At 44.9% G+C, this 17202-nt stretch overlaps 1 protein-coding gene across 5 annotated transcripts in view; it reads left to right on the forward strand.

Annotated features, from left to right (window-relative positions):
- The first annotated feature begins 10936 nt into the window (after positions 1–10936).
- Positions 10937–17202, forward strand: part of Unc13b (unc-13 homolog B) — a 189204-nt gene continuing 182938 nt past the window's right edge. For 3 of the 5 annotated variants that reach the window (XM_029476020.1, XM_029476021.1, XM_021159382.2), the window contains exon 1: positions 10937–11269. In XM_029476020.1, the coding sequence (XP_029331880.1) occupies positions 11248–11269 (22 nt within the window). In that variant the 5' untranslated portion in view covers positions 10937–11247. The remainder of the gene's footprint in view (positions 11270–17202) is intronic. The other 2 variants (XM_029476018.1, XM_029476019.1) reach the window with 1 other exon arrangement.

Raw genomic sequence — 17202 nt, forward strand, 5'->3', positions numbered from 1 at the left:
TGTGTGTATGTGTGTGTGTGTGTGTGTGTGTATGTATGTGTGTGTGTGTGCACGCACACATGCTCATACCACAAGACGTGTAAATATCAGAGGATAGATTAGTTGGAGTCAGTTCTCTCCTTCCACTTTGTGGGGTCTAGGGACCAAACTCGGCTGTCAGGTTTGGAAGCAAAGGCCTTTACCCAGTGAGTCATTTCACCAGCCTTAACAACTTTTTTTTTCTCTTTTTTTAGATTTACAGAAATCTTGTAAAAGTAGGATAGTTTCCACACATACCGAAAACCCAGTTTCTATTATTATTATTATTATTATTATTATTATTATTATTTCAGTGGTGGGGATTAGACCAAGGGCACTGTACATCCCAGGCAAGCGGTCTAGTTATTACTAGGTCCCTCTTATTATTAATCTCATACAGTGTATGGATCATGATTTGTTATGATCAAAGGCACAATATTGATACAATATCACTGATTAATATTAATGTTTTATATATTAATTAATATTAATGTTTATTATGTAATATATAATGTTTCTTAGTTTCTTTCTTTCCTGTGTCAGGATTCCTTCCAGGACTGTACATTATCTGAAGTCTCCTTGGGCTCCCTTGGCTGTGACAGCTTGACTGTTGGTGACCTTTGAATCCCAACAGAGTCTCAATCTCAGACTCCTGAGGACAGGAATCACGTCTGTGACCACTACACCTGCAATCTAAGATTCTCCTTCAGTCTGTTGGAGCAGAAAGCTCTAGAAACCCCTGTCCTGTGGAGGTAGAGGCAGGGGGATAGAAGAGGTTAAGGCCAGCCCCTGCTACTTAAACCTGCTGAGACAAACCGGGGTTACAGGAGGCCCCATCCCAAAGGGGAAAAAGTCAGCAGCTGGGCAGCGGCTCAGTGCTTTGTAAAGTGTTTGCTGTTAAACATGGGGACCAGAATTTACATCCTTAGCTCTTACACAAAAGCCGGGCATGGGCCATGGCTCGGCCAACATGTTAATTTTTCCCTGAAAAGACCCACTTCCCATACTGACTGAAAATAAGTATGAAGTGACAAATGCGTGTGTGTTTTAGGCATGAGGTTCTTGATTATTTATTTTTATTTTTTTAAAGACTTCTTTTTTTTTTATTATTTATGTGAGTACACTGTAGCTGTCTTCAGACACACTAGAAGAGGGCATTGCATTCCATTACAGATGGTTGTGAGCCACCATGTGGTTGCTGGGGATTGAACTCAGGACCTCTGGAAGAGCAGTCAGTGCTTTTAACCTCTGAGACATCTTCCAGCCCTTGACTATTTTTTGAAATATTACACTTATTTTATTTGGCGTGTGTGTATGTGTGTTGGTGTGTGTGTGTTTATGTGTGTGGGCACATATGCCATAACTCTTCAGGAGGTGGCAGAAGACAAACTATAGAATTTGTTTCTCTCCTTCAACCATGTGGGTCACAAGGATTGGATTCAGGTCATCAGGCTAGGTGGCAAGCACTTTTACCTGATGGGCTATCTCACAGGCACCTTGATGATTTGTCACAGCAGTAACAGGAAACTAATATCGCCTCTAACATACTTAAGCAGAGGGAACTAATATGGCAATATAAAAACTTCAGGTACCTGTTACACAGGAAAACTGGAAAATTATTCTTAAAAGTCCTCACTGTTTGCCAGGTGCTGGTGGTGCATCCCTTTAATCCCAGGAGGCAGAGGTAGGTGCTGGGATTCAGACCTGGGACAAACGGCTGAGGAGAATATTTTATATACCAAGTAGACCTGGTTTCCAGTTCTCCCAGCATCTCGCAGTCCCTACTTGTTCCAGGGCATGGCTGTTGTACTGCACCCTCTTCCCTGAACTTCCCAGGCTTCCCTCCCCCAGAATTTCCTCCCTATAGACTCCAGACATTTTGGTCTCCCCCTCCTTCTCTCTGCATTTTCTGCTGATTTTTTTTCATCTATTTTAGTGTACATGTGGTTGTACCTCCTTGAGGATTTAATTCAATTTCCCTGTTTGAGGCAGATCTTTGTGAGTTTGAGGCCAGCCTGGTCTACAGAGCTACTTCCAGGACAGTCAAGGCTACAACAAACATACTCTGTCTCAATGTCTCTCTCTCTCTCTCTCTCAAAAAAAAAAAAATCACACTGGTGCAGGCTGGCTTTGAACTCTACGTTCCTCTTATCTCAGGCACTAAAGTGCTAGGTTAGAATCTAGCTTTAGTTAGGTCTTTCTCTTCTTTTTTGGGTGTGGATGGAACCCAAGGCCTTGCTCATATTAGCTACATGCTCTACCACTGTGGTAGAACTCCAATCTCTTTAACGGTGTGTTCAATGAACTTAAGTTCTCAACTGCAATGGCATCAAATTGTTACTGGAATCAAGTCTGCTCTGTTCTGCTGAAAACCCACAAGTCAGATACTGGTGAAAGAAGCAGGCTATGGGAACACATATTTGTAATCCCAGTACCTGGGAAGCTGAAACAGGAGACTTGCTACAAGTTGGAAGCGGCCTGGAGTATGCACTATAGTATGTAGTACTTGATCAGTCAGAGGTAAGTAGCAAGATTGTCTCCTAACAACCACAAAAGGAATGGGTGAGAAGGACACGGGTTTAATTAAGATTAGCCCAGGGGAAAATGGAGGAGACATTTCCAATGCAAATTTCTATCTTCAAGGGCCTAGAAGTGCAAATGGCTTTTATGGGACACACACACACACACACACACACACACACACACACACCCATCAAACAAAGAAACAATAGGTGGGAAATCTGGCTGAATGGGGTCTTCCTCTTCAGAGTCATTTCTTTCTCCTTAACATTTTTAAATTTAAATCATGTATATATGTGTAGGTCTGTGCATGTGAGCCTAGGTGCCTGCGGAGTCTAGAAGAGAATGTCAGATCCCCTAGAGCTGGAGCTACAGGGACCTGTGAGCATGTGTGCTGTAAACCAAACTTGTGTCTTGAAAAGGCAGTAGGGTGTTCCCAGCCCCTCTCCTTTTTGAAACTGGTCTGCACGCTAACCTCCTAGGACAGCATCTGTGTGTGTGTGTGTGTGTGTGTTTTTTTTTGTTTGTTTGTTTTTAGATAAACCAATTCCTATGAACTTGAGAGGAGACTTTACATAGAACATTCTATGAAAAGGACAGATGGTAGTTGGAAAGTTGGTGCATCCCTTCCCTTCAGAGCACTGGCTGTTCTTTCTTTTTTTTTTTTTTGGTTTTTTGAGACAGGGTTTCTCTGTGTAGCCTTGGCTGTCCTGGAACTCACTTTGTAGACCAGGCTGGCCTCGAACTCAGAAATCCGCCTGCCTCTGCCTCCCGAGTGCTGGGATTAAAGGCGTGCGCCACCACGCCCGGCCTGGCTGTTCTTTCAAACACTGACCTGGGTTCAATTGTCAGCACCTACATAGCAGCTCAAAAATGTAACTCCAGTTCCACGTCATCCGATACCCTCTTCTGGCTCTGTGGATACTGAAATATATATATATACACACACACATACATATACACACATATATATGTATATATATATACGTACATACATATATACACATATACAGTATATATACATGCACATATATAATTATATATATAATATATATATATATTAAAGAAAAGAATAGTGGTTAAAAGATTAGAGTATAGCCAAGTATAGTGCTATACTCTATAATCCCAGTGCTTATATGGAGGTGAGAGCACAATGATGTCTCAGGGGTACAGGAACAGATTAATTTTCTCTGCCAATTAAAATGCAGGAAAGAAGTGTTACTGAAGATCTTGGGGGTGGGGATGCCAGCATAGCTATTTCACAATATCAGAAAACCGGGGTCCTCTCTTGGGGTTGTTTCAGTAATAAAATAATTAAAAATGGACTCAAACAGAAGCACAAGTACAATTTATTAGAGTTTAAGAAGAAAATCCCAGGGGTATGTGAATGAAAAGAAAGGAATAAAAAGGAAAAAAGATGTGATTGCTCTTACATAGGGTGGAGGCTTATTGTAGGTATGTGGGAGAGCACACTCAGAGACAGGGACATCTGAGGAGTCCCCAGAGGGCATGATCAGACTGAGCTGTGCATGTTGGGATGGGGTGGTGGGGGTGGAGAGGGGAGCAAGGACAACCAGGTACAGTAACAGGAGGCCCAAAGTGGCTGGATAATATGGGGAGGAAAAGCACAGCCCCTGGCCTGGAGAGCTTAAGGTAAGGGGGCAGCGTGTGCCAGCTAAGAGGGCCCTGTAATAGGTAGGGACTGAGGGACGCAGGGAGAACCTGGCATCCAGGTCCACTTTGATATGTTAAATAGGCACCTCAGTCCAGGGCTGATACCTAACAGCAGGCAAACTGTAAAGATTATAGCATGTCCGGCGTAGGAGGGCGGAGAAGATGAGTAAGGAGGGAGGTAAACCACTGGGTGGCAGGCAGTCCCACCTGAACAAGAGCCTTAGAAAACGCGTAAGAAAGCACGGAGACAAGTTAGGGAGTTTAAATGTATACTTAGATTCTGGCCAGTATCTGAGAGAAAAAGACAGAGAAGAAGAAAAAGAAATGAGTACACTTTTCTAGGTCAGGCAGAGCCAGAAGAACCTCACGATGGCTCTTAGGGTCTTCAACAGGGGAGGGAGTGCTGGGAAGGTAGGCACATCCTCTAAAGGTGAATCTGCAGTCCTAGGGGTGGCTTCTGCTCCTCTGGAGTAACCCTTCAAGGAGACAAAAGCACATCTCCCCCTAGAGGTAGATTCTATTATTACAGAAAGACAACTTGTGGGCCTTGGCCCTCTTCTCTTAACTTGGTTCTTAGGTTCGAACTCAGGCCATCAGGAGTGGCAGCAAGCCATTTTACTCCCTGAGCCATCTCATCCACTTTGGGGTTTTCTTAATTACATCATGGGAAGGCCCATCTTGAATGTAGGCGACACTATTCCTTGGGCTCGGGATCCTGGGCTATAGAGGAGTGGAAAAAGTGAGCTGCATTCTCCCACACGTGCCTTTTTTTGCTTTCTGTTCTAGGTTATGGATGTACGCAGTTCCCTCAAGCCTCTGCAATGTGGCCTCCCTGCCATGACGGACTGTAACTTGGAACTGTGATATAAAACAAACCCATACCTAAGACATCAGGTGTCCTGCTCTGTCATTTTTGTTCCCTTGAGATGGGGTTCTTTACTGAACCAGAAACTCACCCTTTTTCAGTTTGTCTTGCTGACCCACAAGGCCTAGTGACTCTTTGATCTCCGTCCCTAACGGACTACCCTATGCTAGCCCCTACCATCTCATTCATTCCACAGACACCTACGAAAGACTTGTGGCTACTTACTCTGGCTCCTGTGGTGTAGCCCCAGTCATGACTTCTTCAAACAGTTTGCAACAGACTTTTTGTTATTATAAATTGTAGGGATCCTACAACAGTTTCCACTTAGGCAAATGTGTGTGTGTGTGTGTTTCCGTGGTGTGCTGATTCTCTCCACCTGTGTGGATTCTAGGGCCTATACTCCGGTCATCAAGCTTGTCAGCAAGCAGGTTCAAGGGCTGAGCCATCTCACATCTTTGTTTTTATTTATTGGCTGGATATGGAAGAAAGCCACTGGGTGTCACCTTCTGGTGCTTTTGTCTCGATATTGTAACATAAGACATTCAGATGTTTTCTTTCCTTCTGCCTTCCTGTTCCCTAAGTTCAGGAGCAGGTAATATGAAGGAAGAAGCTGAGAAATCAGCCAGATGATGGGGTTGTATGCCTTAATTCTCAGGGATTGGGAAGCAGAGGCAAGCTCATCTCTTAGTGTTCCAGACTAGCCTGGTCTACATAGTGAGTTCCAGGCCAGTTAGGGCTAGACACACACACACACACACACACACACACACATACACACACACACACACACACACAGAGGCATGCTCTTATGATCACACACACAAACTCACACATGCACACACAGAAACATGCACACACATACACATATACAGAGACACAGGCATGTACCCCAACCCCCGCTCCCATATACACACATGCTCATGCACACATGCATGTGTGTGCACACAGACACACACGGGCATGCACATACACATAAACATGCACACACATACAGGTACATACACAGACATGCATGCACACATAGAGACACACATGCACACAGACACATCCACATGCACTTACATCCATACACACACACAGGCTGCTGCAGCGGAGGGGCAGAGATGATTGCAGAGCAGCCAGTTTTGACATCCATAGAAAACAGTGGTGCCATAAGGTTGGCTCCAGAGCTGAGGAACTGTGCAGTCTTTCAAGTGGCAGAGGCAAATCTACCAGAGCAGTGACAGTGGTGAAGCCATGGTCACTCAAGTGGCAGCAATCAATACAACAGCAATGACAGTGGCAGAAACAGCAACTTCCAGAGACAGGGTCTTAGACACTCAAGCTTGGGAGCCAGTACCATTGAGTGCTGTCAAGAGTAGACAAATCTCTGGACCCTAGACCTGGGAGCTATACCATGAGCAGCTGTTAGGTACCAGGGATGCCCCAGTGCCCTAGGCCTGGAAGTTACTATGCTAGCATAAGCTGGGTTATTCTGACACCCAGGACCACATAAGTGCTGTAACAATTTTGTTAAGGGTCCCTTATACCAGTGGCCTGCAATGGAGTGGTAACATCTGTCATTGTAAGGCTAAGTGTCCTGGTACCTCAGGCCTACACCAGGAGCTACAATACTGGTGTCATCGGTTGTTCCATCCTGTTTATGGCCACTGTGCTACTGCTCTCTGTCAAAAGCCAAGGGACACAACAGCTGCCGAAAAAATGGTACTGGAAGTGAAAGACTCCAAAACTCCCAAAGGGAGGTACTTACTCAAGCCTTGGGTCAGCCGCGCACCCAAGAAGACACTGAGACCGAACTTAAGATGTATAGAGAGTAAGATTTAATACAGCAACGACAAGAAAGCACATAAAAAGCACATATACCAGATATCTGGGGTCGAAACTCATGCAGCCAGCAAGGTGCAGAGGAGATTCGGCAATTGGCCCAAACTTTTCACAGGCTTTTATAGGAAATAGCCAGGGGAAAAGTACAAGTTTTACGTCACCAAGGTGTTCTGCCAAGGGGCTTTACATAACCAAGGGGTCGTGTCCTATATTTTGGCAATGTACTCGATCTATTGGAACATTCTGGGGTAGTACCAGGAGGCCCCTATCTCAAAAATGTTCTTGGAACAGTCTTCAGTTAGGAGGGGTAGGACTAGGTTTTTTCCAGGAGACCCCTTATCTAAAAAATGTTCCTGGAACAGTTTCCAATTGGGAGGGGGTAACTTGGGGTAAAAAGTTCAGGAGTGCTCCGGGAACAGTCTCTGGATGGGAGGGGTAAGAGAGTTCAGGAAAAGTTCAGCTTTTCTTCTTTCAGAAGAACTTCACATACAGTTTTCATCCAGGTGGAGTATCCCAGCCCAGTGATTGATTACATAAGGTTTTTAACAGGTTGAGGTCCAAGCAGGCCCAGGCAGACTATGACAAATGCTTCTGAGTGTCTTTCTCTGGTAGGAATATCACAATGGGTTTTGGCCTCCTGCAGCTAGTTGAGGGAAACTTAAGAAAGGGCTTCCCTGTAGTCAAAAAGTTTAGAGCCTAGCTCTAGATCCATCTTCCATGTAGAAACAGCTCAAGAAAGCATAAAGGAAGAAAGACGCAGCAAAAGTCCAAGTAAGCTAGCTTGTGTAAATGGAGATGGAGGAGCAGAGACTAGGTGGCCAGGCCTTGGGATGCTGGTGCAAGCTGTTGGGCTGCACGCTACTGTTTCCTGTCATCTTCTGATCATCCAGGCCACCTCTTGTTCCTTTCCTAAGCCAACAGTTCCTGTTAGTCCTTTCTCCCAGTGTGATGTTATGTTCTCAGCTGTGGCCAAGGGAAACAATAATAAATCAGCTCAAGTGAGGGTAGGGCATGCCATCTTAATATCGCCTTCTTCTCCTCCCTCTCTCCCTCCTTCCCCCTTTCCTTCCCCTTTCCCTTCCCCCGCCTTGATATACATACAGTTCAAGGACTACCATCAAGTTTTGGTCCTCTTGTTTTGGTCTTCTGAATATTGGATCACTGGCATATACTACCCACAACGCCCAGCAGATAGCTAAACAAGCCCTTCCAATGAGGGCTTCAGATCTCATTATGGGTGGTTGTGAGCCATCATGTGGTTGATGGGATTTGAACTCAGAACCTTCAGAAGAACAGTCAGTGCTCTTAACCGCTGAGCCATCTTGGCAGCCCAACATTTTCTTTCTTTTTCTTTTCTTTTTTTTTTTTTTTTTTTTGAGACAAGGCTCTCTGTGTAGCCCTGGCTGACCTGGAACTCACTCTGTAGACCAGGCTGGTCTCAGACTCACAGAGATTCATTTACCTCTGTCTCCCAAGTGCTGGGGTTAAAGGTGTGTGCCCAGCACCACCTGGCAACATTTTATTATTAGTTGTGTGTCTGCGCACATGCGTGCATGTAAGTGGAGGTCAGTGGGAGAGAGTTCTCTCATTCTACCTTGTGGGCCCTCGGGATCAAACTGATCATTACTATTGGGAGCAAGCCCCTTTACCACTGAGCCATCTTGTAAGTCCTATGACTCATTTTTGATAAATGTTAAAAAAAGAAGGGTGGAGTGGGGAGGGGGTTGGAGGAATGGAAGACTTGGCAGTTAAAGAGTTTATACTGACACATACATAGCTAGAAATGAAATAAATATTTTTTTCTTTTTTTNGTTTTTNNAGACAGGGTTTCTCTGTGTAGCCCTGGCTGTCCTGGAACTCACTCTGTAGACCAGGCTGGCCTCGAACTCAGAAATCCACCTACCTCTGCCTCCCGAGTGCTGGGATTAAAGGCATGTGCCACCACGCCCGGCGATGTCACTCTTACAATTAGGATGGCAAAGATGATGACTTCTATTCTTTTCAGGAAACTGCCTGGCTTTCTCAGCTTCATGCTTCGGCTTCCTTTTTTTTTTTTTTTTAAGATTACTTTTATTTCTTAAGGCAATGGTGGTGCACATCTTTAATCCCAGCAGTCAGGAGGCTAAGGCCAGCCTGGTTGGCAGAGTGAGTTCCAGGACAGCCAGGGCTACATAGTAAAACCCTGTTTCAAACCTCAACCCTCCCTCCCCCAAAAGATTATTTTTATTTCATGTGTATGAATGTTTGCCTTCATGTTTGTTTGTACTATGTGTATGACTGACACAGGTGAAGGCCAAAAAAAAAAAAAAAAAAAAGTAAAAAAAGATGAGATCAGGGCTGGCGAGATGGCTCAGTGGTTAAGAGCTCCGACTGCTCTTCCGAAGGTCCCGAGTTCAAATCCCAGCAACCACATGGTGGTTCACAACCATCCGTAACGAAATCGGATGCCCTCTTCTGGAGTATCTAAGGATAGCTACAGTGTACTTACATATAATAAATAAATAAATCTTTTAAAAAAAAAAAGATGAGTTCCTCTGTAATTGGAGTTGCAGGCAGTTATGAGCTCCCATGTGCTGAGACCCGCAGCTGGTTCCTCTGCAAGAGCAGCAAATGTGTTTAGCTGCTCAACCATCTCTCCAGCTCCTTGCTCTTTTTCTCTTTTTTCTTTTTTTCTTTTTTTTAGACAGGGTCTGATGTAGTTCAGGGTTCCACTGAACTCACTTATGTCGTCAAGGATACAAGGCTAGTTTTGAATGGCTAGTCCTGCTACCTCTGCCTCCCAAGTGCTGAGATTACAGGCATCTGATGTTATGCTTGGCCTCAGACGGTGTGCAAGCAGCTTTGTTGGCCAAGCCTATGTGACAAGGAACTGAGGCTGGCCCATAGTTAATCAAGAACTGAGGCTGTGATTCCAAGCCCTGGAGGAATTGGGTTCCGCCAACAATCACAGAAGGGAGGTTGGAACTGAGATACTCCAGTCAAGCAGGCACTTGGGAGTTTCTGAAAAAACCTCAACTGGAGGACTCGGCGAAGTTGTGCCTGGATTCTTGACCTGCAGAAAGTTCCAGATAATCAGTGTTGTTTTAAGCTACTAAGCTCTGGGGTTATTTAGTTCATGCCAACAGACAACACACTGGCTGCATCTACTTAGGTCTAAAATGTGTGCACCTCACAATTTTATTAGATTGTTTCCCACTGTTTTATATTATTGGCCAGGTGCAAAGTTTCCAGTCTTGCTGGCCGGCCTCTGCATTCTCTGGGAGGATCCTTGATTTTATAACAGTTCTGTTTGTTCTTTCTAAACTCAGTACTAGAATTCAGAAGTTCAACTCCTTTTCAGTTCCTTGCTTGCTCTAGAAAAACTGTGATGAATAGTTAAATGTGCCAACCACCGGCAGCCCTAAAATGCCCACTATCTTTGAGATCTCGTGACTAGTGTGTTCGAAATCTTCCCTAAGGTTCAGTCTTTTTTCTCTTCTCCAGATTCGTAGTTCTAACATTTGGAAAGACACTTGAGAGAGAGAGAGAGAGAGAGAGAGAGAGAGAGAGAGAGAGAGAGAGAGAGAAAGCTTCGTGTAGCATAGGCTAGCCTTAGATTTACCATGTAGCCAAGGATGGCCTTGAATTCCTTATACCCTAGACTCCATGTCCGGAAGAACTGGAATTTTGCCGCCATAGCCTAATGCAACCTTGTGTAATTACTATGGCAAATCTCTCTCCGGCTGTAAAGCCTCGTCTCATTAAGGAAATCAATTGCTAAGTCTTCAATGAAGAGAATCTGGTTTTTGTGTGGAAACTCCACGCACGTGGGAGGAGCAAAAGGTTTCAACTCTCGCCTCACACAGGTGAGGGCCAGCCCCGCCCATCCCTGCTTTGAAGCCCTTTCAGTGGGCGGAGCTGCTATCAATCTTGGTTATTAGAAAAATGAAGGGGGACCTCGAAGTCTACGTGCTCCTGGGGGGCGGGGTCGGCAGACTGGGCGCGAGCGGATTGGCCGGGAGGCGTAGCCCTTGGGGATTGGTTCCGCCCAGTCTCTCGCACGGATCCCAGCCGGAGTGAGGGGAGGGAGTTCTGGTCGCTCACGCTTCGCAGCTATGGCGCCTCGGGGCCGCGCCCAGTCCCCAGTTTGCCGGCGGAGCCTCAGCTCTTTCCTCTGCTCACTCGGACCGTGAGAACCCGGGCGGCTTCGAGGGAGCGGGGAACGCGGCGGGCGCCGGGGACCATGAGGAGCGGCCGGACCCGCGAGGCGGACAGCAGAGGGTGGCGCGGCACCTGCTGAGAGAAAAGAGGGAGCGGCCCGGCTCCGCGCAGCCGAGGTGCGGCGGAGGCTGGTCCGCGCCTCGGCCATGTCGCTGCTCTGCGTGCGTGGTGAGTGCGCGGCCGGCGGGACCCGCGGCTCCCACGCCCGCCCGGACACTTGTGGTAGTGTCCCGGCGGCGCTTCTCCCGAACTTCGCTCCCCGCGCTTGCCCTGGGAGGCGAATGCGCTCGTAGTCACTTCTAAAGGTCCGACGAGTTCCCCCCGCTCCTTCGTGACCCCCCTTCCGCGGCGGACTGTTATCCGTCCATTCTGGCAGTCGTGAGACAGCGCTGTTGTTGGGCTTGCCAGATGCTATTAAACAGTGAAAAGGGTCCGATGCCAGTGGGCTCCTGAGGGGACCTCCTATGGTTGGCGCCTGTCTAGAGCGGACAGCTTCTTCTTCTTCTCCCCGCGCTGTGAAACTAGTTGGCCCCGGAGTAGCACCTTTTTATGACTCTGACGGTGTTAGTGGTACAGCTGTCACATCTCTTCAAGTTTATTTCTTGATTTGCATCTTACTATTGTCTGTCTCGTCCCCAGCTCCTTTCCTGAACCTCAGTTTGTGTCAAGGCATAGATTATATTTTCACATGACACTTTGAAGAAGGAGGTGGTGTTGGCTTCTCTCCTTTGGGAGTGGAACATGGAGAGATGGTTTATTTTATTTTAGCTTTGGCTCTTTCTCTGAGGACACTTGGTCCATTCAGGAAGGGATGTGTTTGTGTGTGATTGTTCTTGGTAACAACAGTCTTGTTATATAGTCCAGGTTGGTTTGGAATTCATTGTATGGCTCAGTCTGGTTTGGAAGTTGTGATTTAACCACCTCACCTCCCGAGTACTGGGATTACAGGAAGCTTTTTTATAAAACCAGAGCTTTGGAGTTTAAGTCATGTGAGCTACAGTGCCCTGAATTTAGCTCTAGAGACTGTGTTGCTGGCTTTTTTTTTTTTTTTTCAAAATAGTATTCCGAGTGCCAAACTCCGTAGAAATTTTGAATGAATGCAAGAAGTATGAGTTTAGAGAGATTAACTGGCCAGAAAAAGTAGGGTTTGGATTGCTGATTGAATTTGATCTGGGGAGATTCAAATTACAAGCCGTATATCTGTTGAATAAAATGAGATAAAGTGGTTTGATTGTGAGAGCGTATTTATCCACTAGAGCCTTCCCAGAGCCTTTTCCTGTCACTTTTACTGGATAGCTAAGAGTTCATGTTTCTTTTGGCTGTACGGATTAGAAGCATTGTTGTTTGTGATCCCTCTGATTGCAGTGTTTCCCCCAGCTGCTGGCAAATGGAACTGCTTTGGGTTGTGCCAGTCTACTGTCTCATTAAATCTGCACTAACCCCAAATAGGATTTGGTTACTTCCGGGGATTATGAGAGCTACAGTTTTTCTTTTTTAGTGGTTGATTTTTCATTAATGAGAATTTTGCTTAGGTTTTAGGGAAGCATTTCCCCTCAGCAGCTGGGAGTCTATTTATTCCTTTAGATCCCTGCTGCCAAATAGCAGGATTTGAGAGAGGTTGGGATTGGAAATGCCTCTGGGATAGTTTATTAATTCTCTGCTGCCACCCCAGACACAGCTAACCCTTATGAAAGGCTCTTTAGGCAGGAGCACTTTTAAATCAGAAGTTATTTATCTGATTTAACTAGAAAAGGAGCTGCTGCTGTTCCTATTTGCTTTAATATCAGCCAGCTTTCATTGTCTGGATAGTCTGCTATTTAAACTGTTGCTGTCTCCGTCTGTCTCTCCCCAGCCTCAATCTAGAGTCAGTCCTACCTCCCAAATTCTGGGATTCCAGGTTTGTGATTCCATGCCTGGTTTGCTTCTCCTTTGTTTGCTGGGGTTTGGACTCAGTGCCCCTGGTGTAAGCATGACTTAACTACTGATCTTATACCCTTAGCTCCTCTTGGCTCTTTTGGTGGGCGGTGGGGTGGGGTCCCACTTTGAGGCCTAGGCTGGCCTTGGCCATCTGAGTGAGTGCATTCCCTGTGTGAGATATTACACCTGGCAGCCGGGTGTGGTGGCACACGTCTTTAATCCCAGCTCTTGGGAGGCAGAGGCAGGTGGATTTCTGAGTTTGAGGGCAGCCTGGTCTACAGAGTGAGTTCCAGGACAGCGGGGGTTACACAGAGAAGCCCTGTCTCGAAAAACAAAACAACAAACAAACAAAAAAAGAGATATTACACCTGGCAAAAACTAAATCTTCTACAGTGGCATTCCTGGTATTATATTTTGACAGCTGGAATTTGTTTTGTTGGTGTTCTGATTTGTTTGTTTTGTTTGTTTGAGATAATGTCTCTTTTGTAGTCCACAATGGCCTAGAACTTATTGTGTAGCCCAGACTGGTCTTGAACTGGTGGTGATTGGCCTTCCTTAGTCTCCTAAAGATTGAGATTTGCTCTACCTGATTGTACACGCATTTAATTCCAGAATTTGGGAGGCAGAGGAAGAGACAGAGGCAAAGGAAGAAGCAGGCAAATCTCTTTGAGTTTCAGGACAGCCTGGTCTACCTAATGAGTTTTAGGACAGTCCTCAGTACATAGTGAGACATTGTCTCAAAAATAAGCAAACAAAACCAAAACAACTCCACAAGTAAGTGCTGGAATTACAGGTGTGTGCCACCACCACCCCTAGCTGGGATTAGGGATGCTATTCTTAGCCTGAAAGCAGACTAGTGATACTGTTTAGTAACTCAACTTCAATTCATCTTGGAGTGCACAGTTGGATTAGAAACTTTTTCAGCCTAGTATAGTGCCACATGCCTTTAATGCCAACACTTAGAAGGCCTGGGCAATCAGATCTCTGAGTTTGAGGCCACCTTGCTCAACTAGCAAGTTTCAGGACTGCCAAGGCTACACAAAAAATAAATGAGAAAGAGAGAGGGGGAGGGGGAGGGAGAGAGAGGGGGAGGGAGGGAGAGAGAGAGAAGCCTTTTTCATGAAGTTAAGTTCAAACAGTAGTTAGCTATATATAAATTGGTAAGTTGTGTGGTTTTTTTTTTTTTTGTTTTGCCTTATCTGTCTATCCATCTTGTCTCTCTGTCCATCCATCAATTCATCCATCCATTTATCTATTCAAGGCAGTCTCACATACCCTTGAACTCTTGGTCCTCCCTCCTTTAACTCCTAAGTGCTGGCCAAATTGGTCTTGATTTGCCAATCCTCAAATCTTCTAGAGTTTATTTCCATGCTCTAACCCAGCAGTCACGCCTTATTTCCTCCAGGTTAAAGGCTCTCAGTGGCTTGACTCTAGTGTGCTTACGCAGATGCTTTTTCTAAAATTTTATTATGTTTGTATGTGTGTGAATGTTTTGCCCGCCTGGATGTTTGTGTACTGCTTGTGTGCTTAATGCCCGCAGAGGACTTGGATTTCCTGGAACTGGAGTTATAGATGGCTATAAATCCCTATGTGGGTACTGGGAATCGAACCCTGGTCGTTTGGAAGAGTAGATAGTGCTCTTAACTGATGAGCTATCTCCTCAGTCCCTAAAATTGTTTATTTAGTGTGTGCAGTGTATAAGCTCATATCTTTTGTAGAGGTCAGATGACAACTAGCTGGCGTCAGTTCTTTCCTTTTACCCTGTGGGTTTGGAGATGGAAGTCTGGTTGTTATGCTTGGCAGCAACTGCCTTTGCATACTAAGCCATCCAGTTCTCCTTTTCAATACATACATATATACATACATACTCTAAGGATTTACTTATTTATCTAGGATTTGTTTGTTTGTTTGCTTATTTTTTCTGTGTAGCCCTGGCTGTTCTGGAATTCACTTTATAGACTAGGCTGGTCTCTAACTCATAGAGATCTGTCTGCCTGTCTGGGATAAAGGCAAGGCATGCACCACTACTGTCCAGCCACAGAGATTTATTTTCAATTATGTGTATATGTGCATGTCTGTGTGTGAGTATGTTCACCTGTAAATACAGGTGCTCCCAGAGTCCAAAAGTGACAGTTAGATGCCCTGGAGCTTGAGTTACCTGAGGGTGAGACACCCTGGGTCTTAGGTCCTCTATAAGATAAGCACTATAGTATTTGCTGTCAATTGCGTCTCTCTCTCTCTCTCTCTCATCTCTCTCTCTCTCATCTCTCTCTCTCTCTCATCTATTTCTTATATTTTTGGTTGTGAGCCTAGCCTTTAATGGCTGGCTGAGCCATCTCTCCAGCCCTCTCAAGTATTTCTCAATGACACATTTACCAGTACTTTTCTCTTTAATACTTTGTTCTTTCTTGTATCTGCTTTGCTCTGTGCTTGTACCCTCTAATGGACTTACATTTTCTATTTATCTAAAATATATCCTCCCGTTCACAGTTTAAAGTCTACCTCTGTTGTTGAAAACTTCCTCAGTCCTCAGTGACCTTTTTCTCTTTCAAACCTTAGATACCGTGTCTGGACAGCAGCACTAATTTGGCAGTGAGTCAGATACACTACCTTTGTTCTTCTGTTGTTTCACTTAAGGTGACCTGGACAGAGGAGACAACAACGGTCAGATCAAACTGGGTTTGTCTGGAATTGGAATAGTCCCTTATAAGAGTCACATTGAAAAATTAGATTGAGGCGCTGGAGAGATGGCTCAGTGGTTAAGAGCATCAAGTGCTCTTGCAAAGGGTCCAGGTTCAATTCCCAGCACCTACATGGCAGCTCACAACCGTCTGGAACTCCAGTTCTGGGGGCTCTAGTGCCCTTCCTGGCCTTATTCATGTGATGTACAGACATGCATGAAGGCAAACACTGATACACATGAAATAAAAATAAATAAATCTTAAAAAAAAGAAAAACTAGATTGAGGGGATTATTGTTATTATTGAAGAGGAGATTGGTTAGACTTCTAGACAGTATAGAAGCAATCTGAAGAACATGGGAGGCTTGGTTCTGAGTATATTTAAGGGGGGAGGGTCATAATAATAGATGAAAATATTTAAAAGTTTTTCTATATCACTTTGTCCGTAAAAGGATAGAACTGAGATAAGTGGCTTAAATGATAGGATTTTATCTGGTGGTGGCTCAGTTCTGTAGTTCCACCACTTGAGAAGTAGAGGCAGGAAGATCAGACAAGGCAGCCATCACCAGGCAACATAATAGTTTCCTAATAATCGAAGTCTAGTTGGGAGGCGGTTGTGCATACCTTGCCTTTAATTTCAGCACTTGGGAGGCAGAGGGCAGGAAGATCTCTGAGTTTGAGGTCAGCCTGGTCTACAGAGTGAGTTCCAGGACAGCCAGGGCTACACAGAGAAGCCCTGTCTTGAAAAAGCAAAAAACTCCAAAGCAACAAGAAAGAGTTATCTTAGATTTGTGCAGATCTCTTAGATTTGTGCAGATCTCTGTGAGTTCAAAGTCAGCCTGATCTACAAAGTGAGTTCCAGGGCTCTGGGCTTTGTAGAGAGACTCTATCTTAAAAATAAACCAAACAGATTCTATATTTCTTTAATATATTTTGGTACAAGTTTACTGAAAATGATAACACAATTTTGTTTACATTGTTGTCAGATCTATATAGGAACAACCACAGGAAACCAAATCAAGACTTTCTGGCTTTCATTGTCTTGGTATTCATGACTGACTTCCTCTATGTTATAAGCATTTTGAGAATTGGGCTTTTTATATTTCTTTGTAATTTTCATTGTTGATTAACAGCATTTAAATAACTGAGCAATGGATCCTGATCCCAATTTGGTCCATAAATGACCACCTTTCACTTGGCAGAGGCTGTGGTGGCACACATCTGTAGTCCTAGCATCTGGGGGTGGGCATAGGAGGATCAGTAATTCAGGGCCAGCCTGAGCTACATGAGAACCTGCTTCAAAAAGAAAAAGAAGAAAATAGTTTTTGGCTATTAGTAGTGGCACATGCCTGTAATCCCAAAATGTTGGAGGCTGTGGCAGGAGGATCACTGTGAGTTCAAGGCTAGCCTGCATTACACAGTGAGACCCTTTTAAAAAGAGTTTTGAAAATTTAAGAATACATTCATTGTGTGTAGAACAATAAGGAGACCCTGGATTCAGTCC

The sequence above is a fragment of the Mus caroli genome, chromosome 4 (genome assembly GCF_900094665.2).
Source record: "Mus caroli chromosome 4, CAROLI_EIJ_v1.1, whole genome shotgun sequence".
NCBI classification, from domain to species: Eukaryota; Metazoa; Chordata; class Mammalia; order Rodentia; family Muridae; genus Mus; species Mus caroli.